Raw genomic sequence first — 17,881 nt, 5'->3', positions numbered from 1 at the left:
GGAAATATCATTAAAGTACTTTAGGTGTTTGCAGCAGATTTCTTGATTTACTTTAATGGACCTGGTTTTAAACCAGCAGACAGCTTTTAATGAGAAAAACTACAAAAGCAGCAGAGAAGAGCACATTTACCTGTCACATTAACCTTGACCTCCAGCTGCTTTTCTGCTGTCACAGGGAGTGAGGAACGTTTGGTAACTACTCCACTTTTCACAGTTTTGGGAACAACAGTTGTGTCACTGATGCAGGTTCTCTGCCTGGATGAATGGGGATTTTCCCACTTTTTGGTATCTCGAGGAGTATATAAAAAGTCATGAACCAGTAACAGCCAGTCAAATATCAGGAACACACGGAGATTGTTCAGAACAACTGTGAAACTGGAGGAATCCTTAGTAGACCTTTAAAGAAGAGAGATGCACACAGGTGAACTTTATAACCTGCAGATATTTAAAATCATGCTGAAGACTATCAGTATCTACTAAGAATTATATGGCATTTTATATGGATACACTTAGTTCACAGTGTCAGTAAAATACATACATATATATATTTAAACTGGTTGAAATTCAACAATTCGCTGTACCCACAGAACCCCAACAGATCCTATCTGCACAAATTCTAAGCAATAATGGTACAAGAGATAAATTGAAAAACCACATGACAGGAAATTTATAAAAGCTCTTTTAACACACTTACATTATCAATATTAATTTTCGCAATCTCAAATTTTAAAACCTTTTTTTATTATAATTTTACATCTGTTAGATATCAAACCTAACATTCTGCATGTGAAACTCAGACCTGGCTTTTAGATAAGAGGTACAACATGAATTTCCTCTCACACCCTGACAGCATTTTGCAGCACAGGAAGCTGCTCTGTCATTCAGAAAAAATGTCAGTCTGCCTGAGCTCCCAGCATCCCATCCTGAGGGTCTGGCTAGGAGGGATAAATTGTTTGGCTCCATGATCTGGAATACCAGTTCCATTTGATCATGCTAACCGGAAAATCATCTAAGTGGTTAAATACCATGAAACAATTTTCAATCCAGCACACTGTGAGCTATAAAATCTCCAAAGAACTGTGATGCCTTAGTGGGGAGCAGCCTCTGCCTGTGCTGCTTCCAACAGCAAAAGCCCATAACCCTCCCTGGCTCTCCAGGATATTTCAAGAGGCACCAGCCAGTACAACACTATCACTGAGTTCTGCCAGCCCTCACATCTACTGCCAAGGATGCTCTCACCACTAAAAACAGACCACATGCTGCTGCAGCTGAAATTTAAAATCACAACAGTTGGGAAGAAGATTCCTGAAACTCTCACTCATAAAACCAGATTAGGCTGTACTGTGCAAACTCACTAACTGTGTCTAATCCAGCCGCCTACTGACTCAACAGTTCTGTGAAAACCACCTGGGGCTTTTTTTAGAGTGTATTTTTTAGTAAATCCCATTTTAGTTTTATTCAAATTAAAATATTGGCTTCTTTCTAAACACATTTTTTAGGTACCTAAAACCGTAATGTAACGTTCAAATCTTCAAAAGAAATTTTCTCTCAGTTGCCAAGTTTCTTTAGCTGGTTTTTAGGAACAAATGTCTCCAAAATTTTCTACTGGACTAAAATAACCCACAATTTTTCTTTTTCCTACATCACTCCTGCAACTGTTTCAGAAGGCATCATACTTATATGAGAGTGAGAAAGCTGAGCTTGGTCAGAAAATCTGATCAGAAGTGAAAGCAGCATCTCTTGTCATTTCACTTCACCCTCTTTTTTGGTAGTTAACATTCCTCAAGAATTTACCTGCTGATGCAGGTAAATACTGACATTATACTTTATATTCTCAATTTCAATACTAAATTAGATCAAAACAGGTAAGAAAAAACAAATGGGGTAGGACAGAACATAGAAGAGAATACAGAGATTGTTTCTGAAAGAGGTGCCATTTCTGTCTGTATTTGATGCTCTCAGAAAACCATGTGTGACACCTGCTGGGAAACAGCTTTTGTGCATCTTGTATTAAAAATTCTACAAACTGGTTTTATGCACACATACAAGTGATAGACCAGACTTATCAAGCTTTAAGCACTACTGATTTTAACAGGTCAACCCTTCATCTGATCCATTAGCCATTCAATAAAAATTAACTGCAACAAGTGAAAAAGAAAAAAAAAATCCAACAACTTCCAGAGAATTAATAATTGCAGATTTCAATCTATCAAGCACCACGGATCACCCCAAAAATGTCATGAGATTGAAATATAATGCCCCGAAGTTTATTTACAATAATAACAGGTGTATTAAAACCAAGACAATACTGATTATGTCACTATTAAAAAGAAAAAAATCCCAAAATTACCAACCTGAAATGCAATTCAATCTGGATTGCTCCTGGGCTACTGGTGTTCTTTGATGACTGAAAGATGCAATTGAAGACATTTGGGGGGCCTGTAGCATATTTCTGTGCAGCATAACGAGTGTCAAAGGCCATCATGGAATGAGAGACCAGATTTACAGACTTTGTTCCATTTGAAGAGCTTTCAAAAAGCAACTTGGATTTCTTAAAATCAAACCTGGGAGGATAAAAAGCAAAACAAAACACTCAAGAGATTTACAGTTTATTTATTCCTTAGAGTCACATTTCACAAGTATGGCACACTGCTGAAATCTTTCATCTAGGTATTTTCTAAAACAACTACAATTATGTACCATGTCATAGAGATAGAAAATAGATCTGGACTAAATGTAATAGTATGTTCCACTGATATAAACTCTTCTGGATTAAAAGAACCCCAACAGGCCAACATAACAGAAATCTGCTTTTTTAACCTTCCCTCATATTGCTTTCTTATCTAAAATACTATTTCTCTTGGGCAAGTAAACATTACTGGACTGTTATTTCAAGGATAACTGGAAAGACAGACCATATCATTTGAACAGCTTCATCCTTCAGAGCAGCTCAAACTCTCAGTTTGGACTCTAATTAAGAAATTCTATTTCACAGTACAACTAAACTGTAATTCCACATATTATTTCAATCCCTGTCCTGTATCTTTGATGTGAGCATAGTATTTAGGATAAGGTATTCAGTAAGAGAAGAACATTCATACCTGGCTAAAGAGCTGCATCCATCTTTTCCCTTTGGATCCATCAGTTCCAGGCTCACATTAACCATGTCAATGAGGAATGACATGGAAGTATACACTTCTCCACTCAAAACTGTCTGAAAGTAGAAAACACCAACAATTCTTTTTCAGAGCATCTGCCTAACTTTCACTTCTGAATTAAACTGTATTTCAGAAAAATGTAAACAGCTTTTGTGTGGCGTCCTTCTTCTCCAAAGAGTTTCATAAACCATTACTGGGGAAATGAAATGTGAAATGAAATGTGAAATGAAACGTGAAATGATTTCACAGAATCACAGAATCATTAGGTAGGAAGAGACCTCCAAGATCATCAAGTCCAACCCAACCCTGACCTCAACTAAACCATGGCACCAAGTGCCACATCCAGAGATGTTTTTTTCACAACACTGTGGCCTTTAACTTGAAAATGACCCTTAATCCATCTCATAGTACTGGTCTAGAGCTCCTTTGTCCTTAAAATATTGCTGCCATCAGCAAAATCAACAACCCCCTCCAGACATTTCAAGAGAATTTCAGCTGCACAAAGATCCTCTTACAAGAATTCTTGGATCCTGCAGGTCATAGGGGCGCATGAACTCCTCGATGGGCTCGCCGAGGTTGTTCTCCAGCAGCCCCCGGATCAGTTTGTACTTGTTCAGGTCCAGGGAACAGTGCACTGAGGACAGGTTGCCGTGGATTGAAATGTCTGCCACGGCGTGACTCAGCTCCCTGCAAAAAAAGAGGAAACCTCAGCACTTCCAGGAGCTCCAACACAGCAGGCAAGACCCTCAGGATACAGCAAAAGGCATCCAAAACACTGCTCTAGGTGACAGCATGAAGTGACCCTGGTTAAACTCACTTGTCCAAGTTTCTCTCCACTTTTAACTTCAGTCTGAAGGGTTCTGTCAGCAGGCTCCCTCCTGTCTGCCTCACCAAGTAGGATGGAAAGCTCAAATCTGCACTGGTGTCTTCCACAGCCTTGGAATACTCTCTCTGGTATCTTTCAGCAGCAAAGATGTCCATGTCCTGCAGATCAACCACAATGCAGTCTAAGAGGCAGATGTGATCCTCTGCAAGTACACAGGAGATAACACATTAAGGAAGAAAAACAGAATCTGTGCAAAACTAATGCAACCTACTTTTTAAAAGAAATTTAATTTAGTTTTGATTTTATTCCACTTTATTTTTTTTATTCATGTTCATCAATATCTGTAATTACCAGATACCAAGCTCATTCACAGGTAAACATAAATTCTTAATTAGGAATCCAAGTACACTCCCTGTATGTGTGCAACATACATTTCAAAACACACCCAATTTGCAAGACTGTTCTTCCAGAAACTGAACTACAACTCCCTATTTCTTTAAGCTGCAAAAATCAGCCTTAAAGCTCAGAAGTCATTTCTTCTCCACTCTACAGTCTTCAGACTCAGAGCCTCATACATTTTCAGTGTCACACAAGATAAAAGCAATATGTCACTGCACTATTTCACAAGGCAAAAGAAGCTCCATGGGGTTCCTGCTGCTGTCACATACCTGGGCTCTCAGGGTTTGGGACAACTGGCAGCTTCAATGGCTGCCCTTGCTGCTTGCTCGAGGTGCTCACTGCAGGCTCACTCTTCAGCCTAGAAATGTTTGTTCCTGATGATTTTTTCATGACCAATCCTTCCATTGCTATTTTGGACTCATCAGCACTTGTTTTCTTCATGCTGTGCTTTGGGGTTCCCATAGGAGAGGAAAATTGAACTGAATCCTGCTAATGAAAGAAATTTTGTAATTAACATCAGATTTTTAATTTAAATTCTAAGGAACCAATGCACCAAGGCCCAAGCTGCAACAAATCACTAGAAATGCCAGTATCTTCTGCTATAGAGAGTATGTTATTGGAATGCCAGTATCTTCTGCTGTAGAAAAATGGCCAAACTTTTCTCCTGTAGCCTTAAAAGCAGATGAGAATATTTTCTCAAATATTTTGAGAATATTTCTCAAAGAGCTGCAGATTCTTTTCAATGAGACTAATTCAAAAGCAGAAGGTTTTGCATAAAACCAAAAAACTCTCATGTAAATGAAATTAATACCAAAATGGAGGGGTAAGACTGTCGTGATATTAAACATTTTTGCCAAATAAAGACTTTTAAATATTTAAAGCTGTTTTTCAGGTGATGGAAAAAACATATGCCATTATTTCTGCAAGATCACGTCAGCAACTTTATCTTTTATTACAATCTGTGAACTAACACTTCCACACATGCACATTTTATGCACTTTAAATATTTCAGTTGTCACACCAAAATGTGTCCCAAAATTCCCCTGCAGTTTAAGGCTGGATAAATCCCTACACTTAGTGGTTAATTCCTCACAGGCAAAAAAAGAAAAGCTCATTTATATTGATGTAAAACATTCTACACATCTCCCCACCACTACATATCCAGTAGAAATCCATGAGCTGTCTTGCATCAAAGCCCTGCAAAATTCACTACAAAAGGAGTCATATCAGCATTAGAAATTTCTTTTCCCAAAAATCCTGCTTCACCAATCTGACAACCTTCTGTCATGGAATGGCCCCAACCACTCTGTGATTTGTCTGGTGGGAGGGGTTTACACACCACCTTTATACTCCAAAGCCAATTTTGGGATTAATCTGTCAAGCATTTCCATTAATTGACCTCGTGTCCCACATGCAGGCAACAATCATCTTTAATGATCTACTCAGCCCTTACTCCAAGATTGCTCACTTTTCCCTCACTCCTGTATTGTTACTATCATTTTCCATCTTCCTTCTGTATCCAGTTTCTGATGTCGCATCAATCCCTACCATAAACTTCCCTTTCTGGTTTTAATTGTTAATATTTTCTTGACTTCCACGGTTTTTAAATACTAGAAAAAATTGGAAAAATTAATTATAACGACAATCAAGGATTTTAAGGAAAAACATTTGAGGACATTAACATTTAACTTCATACTGTAAAGAAAAGACTGAAAAGTACATGCAAAGGAAAATCATCACATCATCTATAAATCTATGAATTTATGCAATTAAATCCAAATTAGCAGCTCCTCAGACATGCATACAGAGCACACCACAAAAACTTGACATTCAATTCTTATAGAATTCAGCAAAACCTTTAGAATAGAAACATTATTTTTAATAAATGAAGTAGCTTTTTTAAGTGCTAAATTCCAGAAGAATATTTCCTTTTTTATAGAATGAATGAGGAGCACCTGAACACTGCTATAAAGATGTGAAATACCTCAAATAAAACAGGATCCTTGTATGCATTGCCTTGTAAAATCCGATCCTCAAAAATAAACATAGGACAGGAAAAATGAAAACAAAACCAACAAAAAAAAAGCCAAACCCCACCTAATCCCATTCCAAACACCTATATTTTTACAGTGCTACATAACATAGTGTTTTTAGGCTGAAATAAAATTATTTTGCACACTTTCTTTAACTTATAATGTTAATTTAGGAGTCTACTGCTTACAAACCAGTACTTGTATCAGCACACTACAGTACAGGAAACAACCCAACATCACAGTCCACTATTTCCTGACAGCAAAGACACAGGGAGAAACCAACCAGCTGAAGGCAAAAGACACATCACAAATCCATGTGGCAATTTAGTCCATCTAACTTCTAATCCCTTCAAAATGGCATTAGGGGTGGTGTCTAACCCAGACAACTCCCTGCTTTGATGAATGGGTTTGATACAGAAAGCCATTCAAAATGGATCTTCCTTACCCCAAATTTTGTGGCTGCATCTCTCAAGAGCAGCACCAGACACTCCTGTCCTGTTCTTGGCCACATGTACAGACACAGGAAACCTTTCCTAGGGTTTCACCTCATCAAAGCAACTCCACACACTCAGTTTCACTGAGAGCAGAAAAAAAAATGAACCCAATTCTGCTCTCCAGTGTGTTAGAGCAAGTCTCAGCCAACACAGAGCCCTCTTTCTGCTATTCACACTATGGAAATTTGGAGTGGTGAACAGCTGGAGTACCCAAACAGGGTGAGCTGAAAGCCCATCGTGGTCCCACGTTCAGGTGTGCACCTGGTTGGGTCCTGCTTCCTCACAGAGCAGCTAGAATGAGTTCAGCCTCCTTCATTCCCTCTGTTCTCCCAAAACACTCAGCTCAGTCTCCCATCTGCCCCAAAGCCTCAGACAGGAAGCTCAAGGCAGGAAGGGCAGCACAGCACCATCAGCAGCAAGGCAAATCTATAAGATCTGCCAGCACACTGGCACAGACTCTCACTACTAGAACTATAATGTCTAGTAAAGTAAATATAAATATAGTAAATCTATAAATATAAATATAGTAAATATAAAAATAAGTAAAGTATAATAAACTAAATATATAAAGTAAAATGTAAAAATTATTTACAATTTTGATTTAGAAATAAAAGGCACAAGAACTAGCAAAACTACAAGCAGTAGTTAAATTAAGTTAAATTTAAGTAGTTAAATTAAGAAGTAATGTTTCTACCTTGTTCTTTAATGAAAAGGTACCCGGCATCCCTGCAAACAGGAATCTGTTCTTCACTTTCAGTTTTCCCAGATTAGCTACAATGAGACTGTTGGACTTGGAGCTCTCAGGTATCAGCAGAACAGGAGCCCCAGCCTCAATATCAAGAAGAACTCGGGAAGCTCGCTGGGCTTTATCTCTCACCTGGAAAGAGCAAAAATATGTTTAAAAAATAATTACAAAAACTGCAGGAAGCAGGTGATTATTTCCCACTGATTAGTACTGAATTCAGGATTACCCCTTGATTTACAATATTAAGATATGGTCAGAGTTTATACAAAAAAAAAAAACAAACCAACAACAGAGCAACCAACTGAAACTCCTCAAACTCTTGTTTTAGGCAGAGAATAAAGGCTCATTTAAAAAGTATTATGATACAAATAGGAAAAACCTGTGGAAGAGACGCAGCACTCAGGAGTGACACACCCTTTCACCCCTGAATTAAGAGGCAGAATAGACACTACTCAGATCACTACACAACAAATTACTTAAGAAAAATTATTTGCAAAAAGCAAAGCCTCATCATTTAGAAGATGTTTCAAAATCAGATTCAAACTTCCCACCTGATACACAATGAAGCATTTTAATATTCAAGCATTCACTGTCTTTCCTTCAATTATGAGAAGCTTCTATTAAAAGAATACTACTGACTATATTAATTCCACATTAGGTTGTGCTGCCCTGATTATTGAAACACTCTATCATGCCCTATACACTCTATATTGATATACTCTATCTTGCTCTACAAACTCTATATTCATACACTCTACCATGCAGTTCTGATTTTCTCAGCCTACCAGCCATCAAACTGAATCAGAGGCATACACCTGAGTGGAACAGAATTAATTCAGGTATTAATTCCTGGTGAACAGTGGAGAATAAGACAAGGTAACACCGGGACCCTTTCTGTCCAGTGCATCCTGCAGAAACCAGGTGCTGAAGTTTTAAGGAATATGCAAATTTAGTATTCTGCACTTTCAAATAGCAACAGAACGGTCCTAATTAAGGTCTCTTGATTACAAGATGAGCCTGAGAAATCTCTGCCAACACCAAAACTCTAAAACCTCCCACCATTTCAATTCACTTGAGCTGATGCATTAACGTAAATTATATATTGCATTTCAATTGCAAAAAAAAAAAAGACTTAGAAAAATAGAAGAAAGGCCCAGACATACTGTTTGTCCTTCAATTGCTGCTCTTTGCCTCCCCAAGACATCCTGGAGCTGGGTGAAATGCTGGATGAAGGCCACCACCTCTGCCTGGAAGCGCTGGGTGTGCACGTACTGCACCGAGGCCATGCGCAGGGTGACGCGCATGTCGCACTCGCGCTGCAGCAGCGGGTCCGGCCTCCCGTACCTGGGACAGGGGTAAGAGTTACACTTACCCATCTGAGCTACAGTTTAGGAGCAGCACTAGACACTCTGCTGCATTCAAAACAGCAATAGAGAGGATTTAACTGGTGTTCACAGCATGGAATTAATGCTGGTTCAGTCGCACATGTGAAAAATCAGGTTTGTGTTAATTACTTCTAAATTTTGTACATTTAAGTGCTGCTGAGTTTTAATTAGGCAAATAGGAAAATTTCTGCCTTTGGAATGTACCTTTAATTTCTGCATACCAGTTAGACCTTTGGTGATTTTGTACCAGAACAGTGGCTTTTAAGGTAACTACTCCACTGCAGGATAATGTGTTTACAGGATCTTGGGCTTGAGAAGCTGACAAGGAATTTATTTCTGCTTTGACTGTCTGCTCAGTATTTTCTACGTTCAATTCTGAATCAGTGTGCTGTCATATTTGAAATTAATTCCATAAAATTACCTGGATAATTTCTAATCTGATTAACTGGAAAACCAGGAAACATCACAAGGTAAGACATGTTCCATAAAACATAACAAAGAAATTCAAATTTACATTATGACAAAAGCAAACCCCTTACTCCAAAATCAAAGAGCAATGGAAAATCTATTTCATCAGTTGAAAACCTCTTCCAACATTAAAAAAACCCCCTATTTTAGCTAGGAAGAAACTATCATATAAATACTTTCAAGAACAGCTTTAGAGGGAAATAAAAAACTACTTTTCCATTTTTTTGTACACTGCAAGACAAAGATAAGTTAAAAATCTTAAGTTTATAACTGAAAATATTCTAAGTTCCACCTAAGTTCCAAGAGACCAAAGCAGAATCATGCAACCCTGACAGTTGTGGGCTTGGGTTTTCTGGGTTTGTTTGACTTTTTGGGGCTTTTCTGGGAGGGGTTGGAAGTTAATGGAGTAAAAACAAATATTGAGTAACAAAATGTTTAAATTCATACTTAAAGATCTGAAAAATGAGTGCCTCTTCACCACTTGTAGTGAAACGTTCTCTGTAAAATTCTCCATGAGATGTAAGATCACTTAAGGACAGACTTCCAATACTTCCCTGCAAGGCTAAATCTCCCTCTGCAAAACAAAGGACAGACAATCAGGATCCTCAAACACACATCAGTTACCAAACCCCAAAGGTTTCTATTAGCCTTATCAAAAAGTAATTAAATAAGTTGATTCAATTACACATTAAACCTCATATTCAAAGAAATTCATATGTCTCTGCTATAAAGATTGAATTAACCCACACATTACTCTAGGCTTTACACACATCAAACTTTACACAAATCAAACTTTACTTTGATTTGTCAAACTTAGATACAACTGTGCTTTTTCCTCTAGACCAGTAATAAAAACTATTGTTCTGCTCTCTGAAAGTGAAGTATTAAAACTGCAGCCAATCACAGCTAAAATGATGAAAGGTTTGACAATTAGGAGGGATACCATGATTTAAAACAAACCCTAAAAAAGCAAATGAAGAAGCAGTAGGAGGAGAATGTACATTTTGTCCAGAAAAAACACAAAAACCCAAGGAGCACCAAAATAAAAACATTTAAAATCATAATTCTAGTGCACACCTCATTTTATTTTAAGATGCAAAAAACCTGAGCCCTTCAATCTACTCACCAATCACTTCCAAGTGAGCTGCAAGTTTTGCCACACTGGCTTTAGCAAGCTCACTGGTTGTCTTATTCAGGACTAAGGATAAAGAATGGACCTGGTCAAACAAAACAGGAACAAATTGGCATGAAAAACATGACTTCAGAGCTGGAACATCTTGTTTAGCTTTTTTCCAGAACAATTGCACTGTAACACATGAATGGCAAACGACAATTATCTGATCGGGAGACACTGAAGGAGAAGAAACATTTTTACTGCCTTCTTTGCACATTAATGGGTCTCCCCAAGCAATTCAGAATGATCAGGGCAAGAACAAATCCCAGCACTGTTACCTTTATCTTTTTCTCTTTGAAGAATTGTTACAAGTTAGACTGCAGGGCCTCTGGGCAAAGACTAGATTATATACACATACATCATGTGTTTTTCAAAAAACATGTTTATACGTATAGGTGTATAAACATATATTAATATATATTTATAAATTATAGACTTTTTTTCATAAATAAACTCCATAGTACCTAGAACAGCACAGTGCCAATTGCAGCATGTTAGGACTTTAATACTGAAGCAATCTTTTCATTAAAGAGAGGGTCACAGAGCAAGGGAGTCAAGCATTTTGCAGATGTTCTGCTTTTCTATAACTCTTCTTTTTTAAACTACATCTGTACACATTTTAAATCTGTTTCTGCATTAATGTAGACTCCCCACTAGAATATAAAACACATGATGTAAATGTCACCTTAAGATTCTATAAACCAGATGCTTTATGACAGACAATCCAATTACAGCTTTGCATCTCAAGTATACCTTTAGATCCAGCTTAGTGTTTACAGGCTCTTGGGCTTGAGAGGCTGACAAGGAATTTATTTCTGCTTTGATTGTCTGCTGAGTATCTTCAGGCTGTGGCTTCATAGCATGGTTATCAGCAGTGGATCCAATCCCAAAGAAATCCAGTATCACTACCCAAGTTTGCAAAGTTATTAACACATCTAGACAATTAAAATCAACATCTACACTACGGTTAATTTTGTTATAGCGAGAAGAAAATTCAGGATGTTTCCTATCCACTAGAAATATATTGATATGAACTAATGAATCATCAAAGTTACTTTTTCCACAGGGCAACTTGGATCTGTCTGCTGATGGAGAAGGAGGAGGAGTCAGAGGATACTCAGAATCAGCATCTTCTTTTTGCTTCTTACGGGAGGCACAAACTGGTCTTTGGTACAGCTGAAAGACATTGGGTGCTTCTTCCATATGGGAAGGGAGGGAACGAGGCATATCTGGGTATTCTGCATTGGAAACTGCGGGGCAGGACTGTGAAAGGTATTCCTTATGTGCTAAACTGGAAGGTTTGGGTGCTCCACGGGACACCATGAGGTTCTTATACTTAGAGTCTGGTTTCTTTACCAGGAGATCTTCCATCAGCAGGGAGCGCAAGGCAATCTGAATGGACAAGGTCTGAGGGTGATCTTTGGCAAACTCAACATCAAAATCCTGAAACTTAAGGCTGACAAGACCCTGTGCTCCCAGTGTGAGATCACCACTTAACTGAACCTGGAGCTCTGAGATGTGAAAGTTTGCTTGAATTTGAGTAAAAGATTTTGTTTCCCTGACAGCTAAGGGCTTCTTTGGAACAGAATTAAAACTAGGTTGGCTGAACAAGCCATTTTCCTTCCGTTCACTCAAGAATTCTGTGCCTGTGCTATGAAGTGATGCTGAAGGAGAACTAAGACCAGTTGGAGATACCGAAGTGGTTGAAAATTTGTTCAAGTCTTCACTGTAAATTAAATTATCCAGAGTCTGAAGGACTTGTTCATAAACATGTTTTGCTAACACCACCTATAAGGTAGAGAAAAGAAACAACCATCACATTGGAGTTCTTTATATTAATGGAATCAATACATATATTCTAAAACTCATAAGTGGAATTCCAAACTATACAAATTTTGAGATCATCCCAGAAAAAAATAATGCAAAACAATGTATAGTGCAAAACTGAAGCAAAACAGTTCTTCTGTGTTAGCTCTACAAGATGACACCAGCCAGAAACACATGGGGTGGGATCCTAGAATAGGATACCTTGTATTCCTGGGCAAAAACCATCCACACAGAGCTAGTTAAAATTAATTCACCACCTGTTTCATATATTACACAGTAATACATGAAACAAACATTCTACTTAACCATCACTGTTTGTCTCCTAAATCTTATAAGTTTCAGTTTTCTCTGTTTAAAACCTCTGCTCTTCCACAGGTTTTGCAAAGGCAATGGCATTTTAATTCTTAGTTTCAACTACAACTGCAAAGAAACTTATTTGGACAGTGTCATTTGGACAGTGAAACATTTACTTTTCCTTCTGTGGTCAATATAAGCAAAAGTTATACTAATTCATAAAGATGTCTAAAATGTCCCCACAAGGTTAAATATAAAATATTATTATGAATTAGGACTATCTCTTCTAACCATGCACAAAAGGATCTGATTTCTAAACAACTTAAACCTGAAGATATTGGCCTGAAAAACGCAAGGAAATATTTTTAGATAGTGGAAACACTACATTTCTGTACCTGAAGAGGGTTCACAAATTTCCCTTCAATCTTCATAATGCTTGATGTTCCAAAGTCTTCATTACACAGAGGAAAGGATAAATCCAAATCTTTCTCTAGTGGTATCTTTTCCAATTTAAACTGGATAGTGGTGTTATTCAAAATGTGGAAAGCTTTAAGAGAAAGTGAAATTAAAACAACATTAGAGTAAATGAACTGATTAGCCCATAAATACTGTATGGAAGAGATAACACAGTAGCTACTGAACTTGCTCAGAACCTGGACTAAGGTTGTATGGTTATGTTTTGCTCAATTTCTGCCTAAAAGGCACCATTCTGGTTTTGCTTAGGAGACCAAAAATGGATATAAATACAATAACTAGCCCATTGTCACTAAAACTGACCAATGTGTTTCAGTAGGACGGGTGAAGCAAAATTTACAATCAGACCTATGGTCAATACACATTTTTAACACATATACTACTCATACTATAATAATTAAGACTCTGATTAACATACCATGGCCTTTATGTAATGATTCAAAGAAGTCATGACGAGTAAAATGAGATTCTTCCTGGCTGTTAATGCTGGCAGGACCTGATGAAGAATGTGGCCCATTGGGTGTTTCACTTGCAGGATCCTTCTTGTTTGTAAATTGACTACTATTCAATGAATACATCTTAATATCCTTAATTTCAACTTGCAGCCTATCGCTTGTAGATTCATCTTCTCCTGGTACAAAATTCTGAATAGATATTTGTCCTAGATGACCCACGAGCAGCTCAGAGCTCCCAGGCTTTCGAGGTATAGAGACAATTGGGGATTCAATGTTTATATTTAATATAAGCTTAATAGTATCAGCTTTGAGGGATTGTGATCCAAATGCATCACCTTCATTATCCTCTGCACTGGCAAGGTCTCTTGATCGTGGTGTGGTATCAAACAAAGAAACCATTTCACTGTATTCAGCAGTTTTAGTTGCCAGGACTGTTGTAACTTTTGAAGCTGCACTTTTCAACATGCTGCGGAAATTCTCTTCCAGCTCGTCCATGGACAAGGTCAGTTCTTTCAAGAATTTGGCTGAGTGGTTGTAGTGTAAGGAGGCCATTTTGAGGTTGAGAGAACACTCCTCTTTAGACTTTTCTGTGAAAGTGAAACTTAAAGCATCTGGAAGGCTATCTCCATCATCCAGCCTAAAGAACAAAGATTCAGAGAGATTTCCATCGCCCATGAGATTTTCATACCTCCCTGTGTTCCCTATGCTCACCACATACTGGTTCTTCACATTGTCCTGGGTCAGATCCATAAGGTGAAGGCATCCAAGAGACCCATTCACATCCAGCCTACTACACATGGAGACATTGACTTTGGTGCCACCAATACTGGCTGTTGCAATTTTTCTGCCATATTTTTCTCCATTTGTCATGCCAACTGTCCTGAGGAGGAGTACATTTAACCAGTGAATATCAACTGCTACCTCTGTGTTCTGTGCATAAGTAGATTGGAATGTTTCCTGTTCCCTCCAACCTCTCTCCAAGTCAGCTATTAAAGGCTGAGGACTAGAATCTTCTTTCTCCTTGGGGAAAGATTTCTGGAGAAACCCAATCAATTCAACAATAGTCTCTGGGTTAAGGATGATATCCAGGTTGTTCACCTGTACAGAGATCACCTGCAGACTGCTATCCAAGTTCATTGATGGGCATTCTGCACTCACAAACTGATACTCCAATTTTATCAAGGACTCTTGATCTTTTCCATTGTTCCTGGGTGAGGTGTTGGAGGCTGTAGTGCATCTCTCTGCCAAAGCAGCAATATCAATGGCATGTGCATCTTGTGGTCCAGAAACTGGGGACTGAGCCCTGCTGTCTCGAAGGCTTCCTGTTGGCACATCAAAACTCAGGTTCTTATGAGAAGCCATCAAAAGATCAAAATCTGTTCCATATGTTTGCATAGTATCAACCAGTAACAGACCATGGACAGTCAAGGACACCTCTGCATCATAAGGCCTTTTCACAAAATGGGCATTGGTGCCAAAAACCTTGAGCACAGAGATGTATCGCCCATTACTCTCAACACCCAACTGCATGCAGTTCACTTTGAACTCAGCCAAAAGCAGCTGGGATTCAACCAGAACTTCCCGGGTGTTTTGCTCCAGCATGACAACACTCTGAGTTAAATTCATTACAGAATCGTGCAAGCTGCCAAACTGGTCTGCCTCTGCAAAGATCTTGTCTCTCCCTAAGTGCAGGGCGTCTGAAGACTTAGCTTCAGATGTACTCAGCTGTGTCAAACAGTTCTTCAGAGCCAAGATTTTGTCTTCATTGATGTGAATTTTCAAGTCAGGCAAGTTGCCAGACAAGACAGCTCCTGGATATTTTGGGTCAGAGGTGTATATCAGCCTGCGCTCCAGCTGCAGGTGAACATTGAATTTTTCTACCACGTGAGTTGGACCCACATCACTATCCTGAACATGTTTCCAGTTGTCTTTCACTCGGCCTACCATGATCTGAAGGTCCATAAAAGAAAGTGTGTATCTCTCATACATTTTTTTACTCATTAAGTGTGCCTGTAGCTGCTCTTCGCTTATTTCTACTCCAGTAAATTCAGGCATTTTGATGCCACTATTGGTGTTGGACTCTGGTGGTGGAGTATTGGGAGGAGTTGCAAGAGGTGTTTTATATTCCTCATCACTCAATTCATTGACTTCCGAAGAAATGGCACCTGCACTCCTCTTAGAGTCTTCTGTGGATAAAAAAAAGACTTAAAAATATAAACAAATAAACAAAAGTATTCTCATCCCTTCTCAGATATTTCCTATGATTACCTGATCATCCTGTCTGAAGTCCTATTTTTTTAACACAAAGCCTATCTGGTACAGTCCTTGCCTCCTTCCACTGTCACTTCCTTTTTCCTCAACAAGAAACCTACTGTACTTCTACATTCACAGAGGTGTCAGTCACAACATAGCACAGAAGCTATTAAAAGACATTATTGTCTTCATCCATTACTGTAAGATTTACTTTTGACCAAGTTGTCATAAAAAAAACCCCATTACTCTGCCCACACAATTCTTCTGATCCTCAAAACCAAATGAAAGGTAAGAGCTACTTAACTACAGTATTTTTAGCATCAGAAGGTTTTGTCCAACTGGCTTTATTGCCTAGTATTAACTTTCATTTTATTATCTTAAGAATTTTTTTTCTACTTTACAAAGCAGGAATACCCCCCAAAAAAATTCCCTGTACATTTTTTACCCTTTTTTAAAGATCTGGCTTTTTGAAAGAAGCTAGAAAGAACAGGAAAGCTGCAATAATTCTAGATCATACCTTGAGAATTTGTGAGTAATATCCTTCCCAGATCTATAACAACTAACACAGGATCCACAAATTTAAAATCATCGGGAAAGATCACCTGAGGGGCAGAGATATCAAGGCACACAGTCCAGCTTTTGCTGTTTTCCTGAAAGTTAAGAAGAAAGATATAATAGCCCACAAGAAAACAAACCAAAAGAAGCCATGTGAAACACATAATTAGCCACTTTTTCTTCTGAGAGCTGACTGTCACAATGAGCTTATGAGCTGTCCAGCCACACTCAGGTATGGTACCTTGCCACTGTACCACTGTAGGCAATAAAAAAACATTTTCAGCAGGTGAAAACATGCCCTGCACCTCATACCTGGATTGACTGACAGCAAAAGGAATCTACAACACCTCCTGGAAAACTCCCCTCCTGCTCACAAAGAACATCTCACAAACAACAAACCTCACTCATTAGAGCTCCAAGTTCTAAACCAAAAGGCTAAAAGTAAACATAAATGTTTTGGGGGCAAAAACTTACGATGAAGTCTCCGACTAATAAACGATCAATTGTTTGTCTGATTTCAGCTTTTGTCTGCATTTTCAGCTTGTTGTACTGTCTTCTGGCAGCTTCAGCCACTCTTGCCTCTAACTCAGACTGATAACCAAAACCTGCACAAGAAAGGGAAAACTGACTAAGTATAACTTTGTTCATGCTTTACTGAATCAGAAGAAAAAATGGAAGAAAGAAAGATAAAAGATTTATTTTAAATTTTAGCAATAAAATACAGAACAGGAAGACACAGCAGGTGAAAAGTCACTGTCTGTGCCTACTCACCAGGCTTTTGCACAGAAAAAATGAAGTATTAAAGCACAAAATAAATAATCCCACTAAAAAAATACTTCTCAATCCATTTTCGGGTCCTTATCTCACAGACCATCAGCCCGAGTAATTAAATTTGACTAAGACAGAAAGGGTGCTAAGTATGGCCAGAGAGGAAATTCTGACTAAACATTAAGATGTGCATATGTAGGCATTGGTTTTTCGTTTGCTTGCTTGGTTGGTTTGTTTTAAACTTGAATATTTATGGATATTCTCACCTTGTGAGAAAAGGTGTCACACACACCTTTATACCAGGTAACTTGAACCTTTTGGTATTTACCACAATCAGCAGAAAAACAACTGGAATTTCAAGAATATTTTCATGTTTCTAATCTTACTTACTGTCACCTCTCATCTCCTCAGAAACTGAACAACTAAAACTTTATAGTGTTACAGGCTTAGATACTAAAACCCTCAATCTTGTTGTGCTTAGAAATTTAGGGAACAAGCATGTTCAAATTTAAAAATCAAAGTATCTCAAGAAGCTGTAACAAAAGGCAGCCTTAACCTCATCAACAAAAAAAA

The 17,881-nt window shown here is 38.2% G+C and overlaps 1 protein-coding gene across 3 annotated transcripts in view; it reads right to left on the bottom strand.

The window, feature by feature from the left end:
* Positions 1-17,881, bottom strand: part of VPS13D (vacuolar protein sorting 13 homolog D) — a 94,832-nt gene that overhangs the window by 66,991 nt on the left and 9,960 nt on the right. For 2 of the 3 annotated variants that reach the window (XM_083876855.1, XM_083876857.1), the window contains exons 16-30: positions 17,015-17,145; positions 16,503-16,635; positions 13,696-15,918; positions 13,199-13,350; positions 11,436-12,470; positions 10,635-10,725; positions 9,956-10,082; positions 8,819-8,999; positions 7,605-7,787; positions 4,653-4,872; positions 3,976-4,186; positions 3,674-3,845; positions 3,102-3,214; positions 2,355-2,564; positions 131-396 (exon numbers count right to left, since the gene is read on the bottom strand). In XM_083876855.1, coding sequence (XP_083732981.1) covers positions 131-396; positions 2,355-2,564; positions 3,102-3,214; positions 3,674-3,845; positions 3,976-4,186; positions 4,653-4,872; positions 7,605-7,787; positions 8,819-8,999; positions 9,956-10,082; positions 10,635-10,725; positions 11,436-12,470; positions 13,199-13,350; positions 13,696-15,918; positions 16,503-16,635; positions 17,015-17,145 — 5,448 coding nt within the window. The remainder of the gene's footprint in view (positions 1-130; positions 397-2,354; positions 2,565-3,101; positions 3,215-3,673; positions 3,846-3,975; positions 4,187-4,652; positions 4,873-7,604; positions 7,788-8,818; positions 9,000-9,955; positions 10,083-10,634; positions 10,726-11,435; positions 12,471-13,198; positions 13,351-13,695; positions 15,919-16,502; positions 16,636-17,014; positions 17,146-17,881) is intronic. The other variant, XM_083876856.1, reaches the window with a different exon arrangement.

Source organism: Zosterops lateralis (genome assembly GCF_965231275.1).
Source record: "Zosterops lateralis genome assembly, chromosome: 22".
Classification (NCBI taxonomy): Eukaryota; Metazoa; Chordata; class Aves; order Passeriformes; family Zosteropidae; genus Zosterops; species Zosterops lateralis.
The sequence above is the reverse complement of the archived record's forward strand: the minus strand, read 5'-3'. Positions and strand labels throughout refer to the sequence as shown.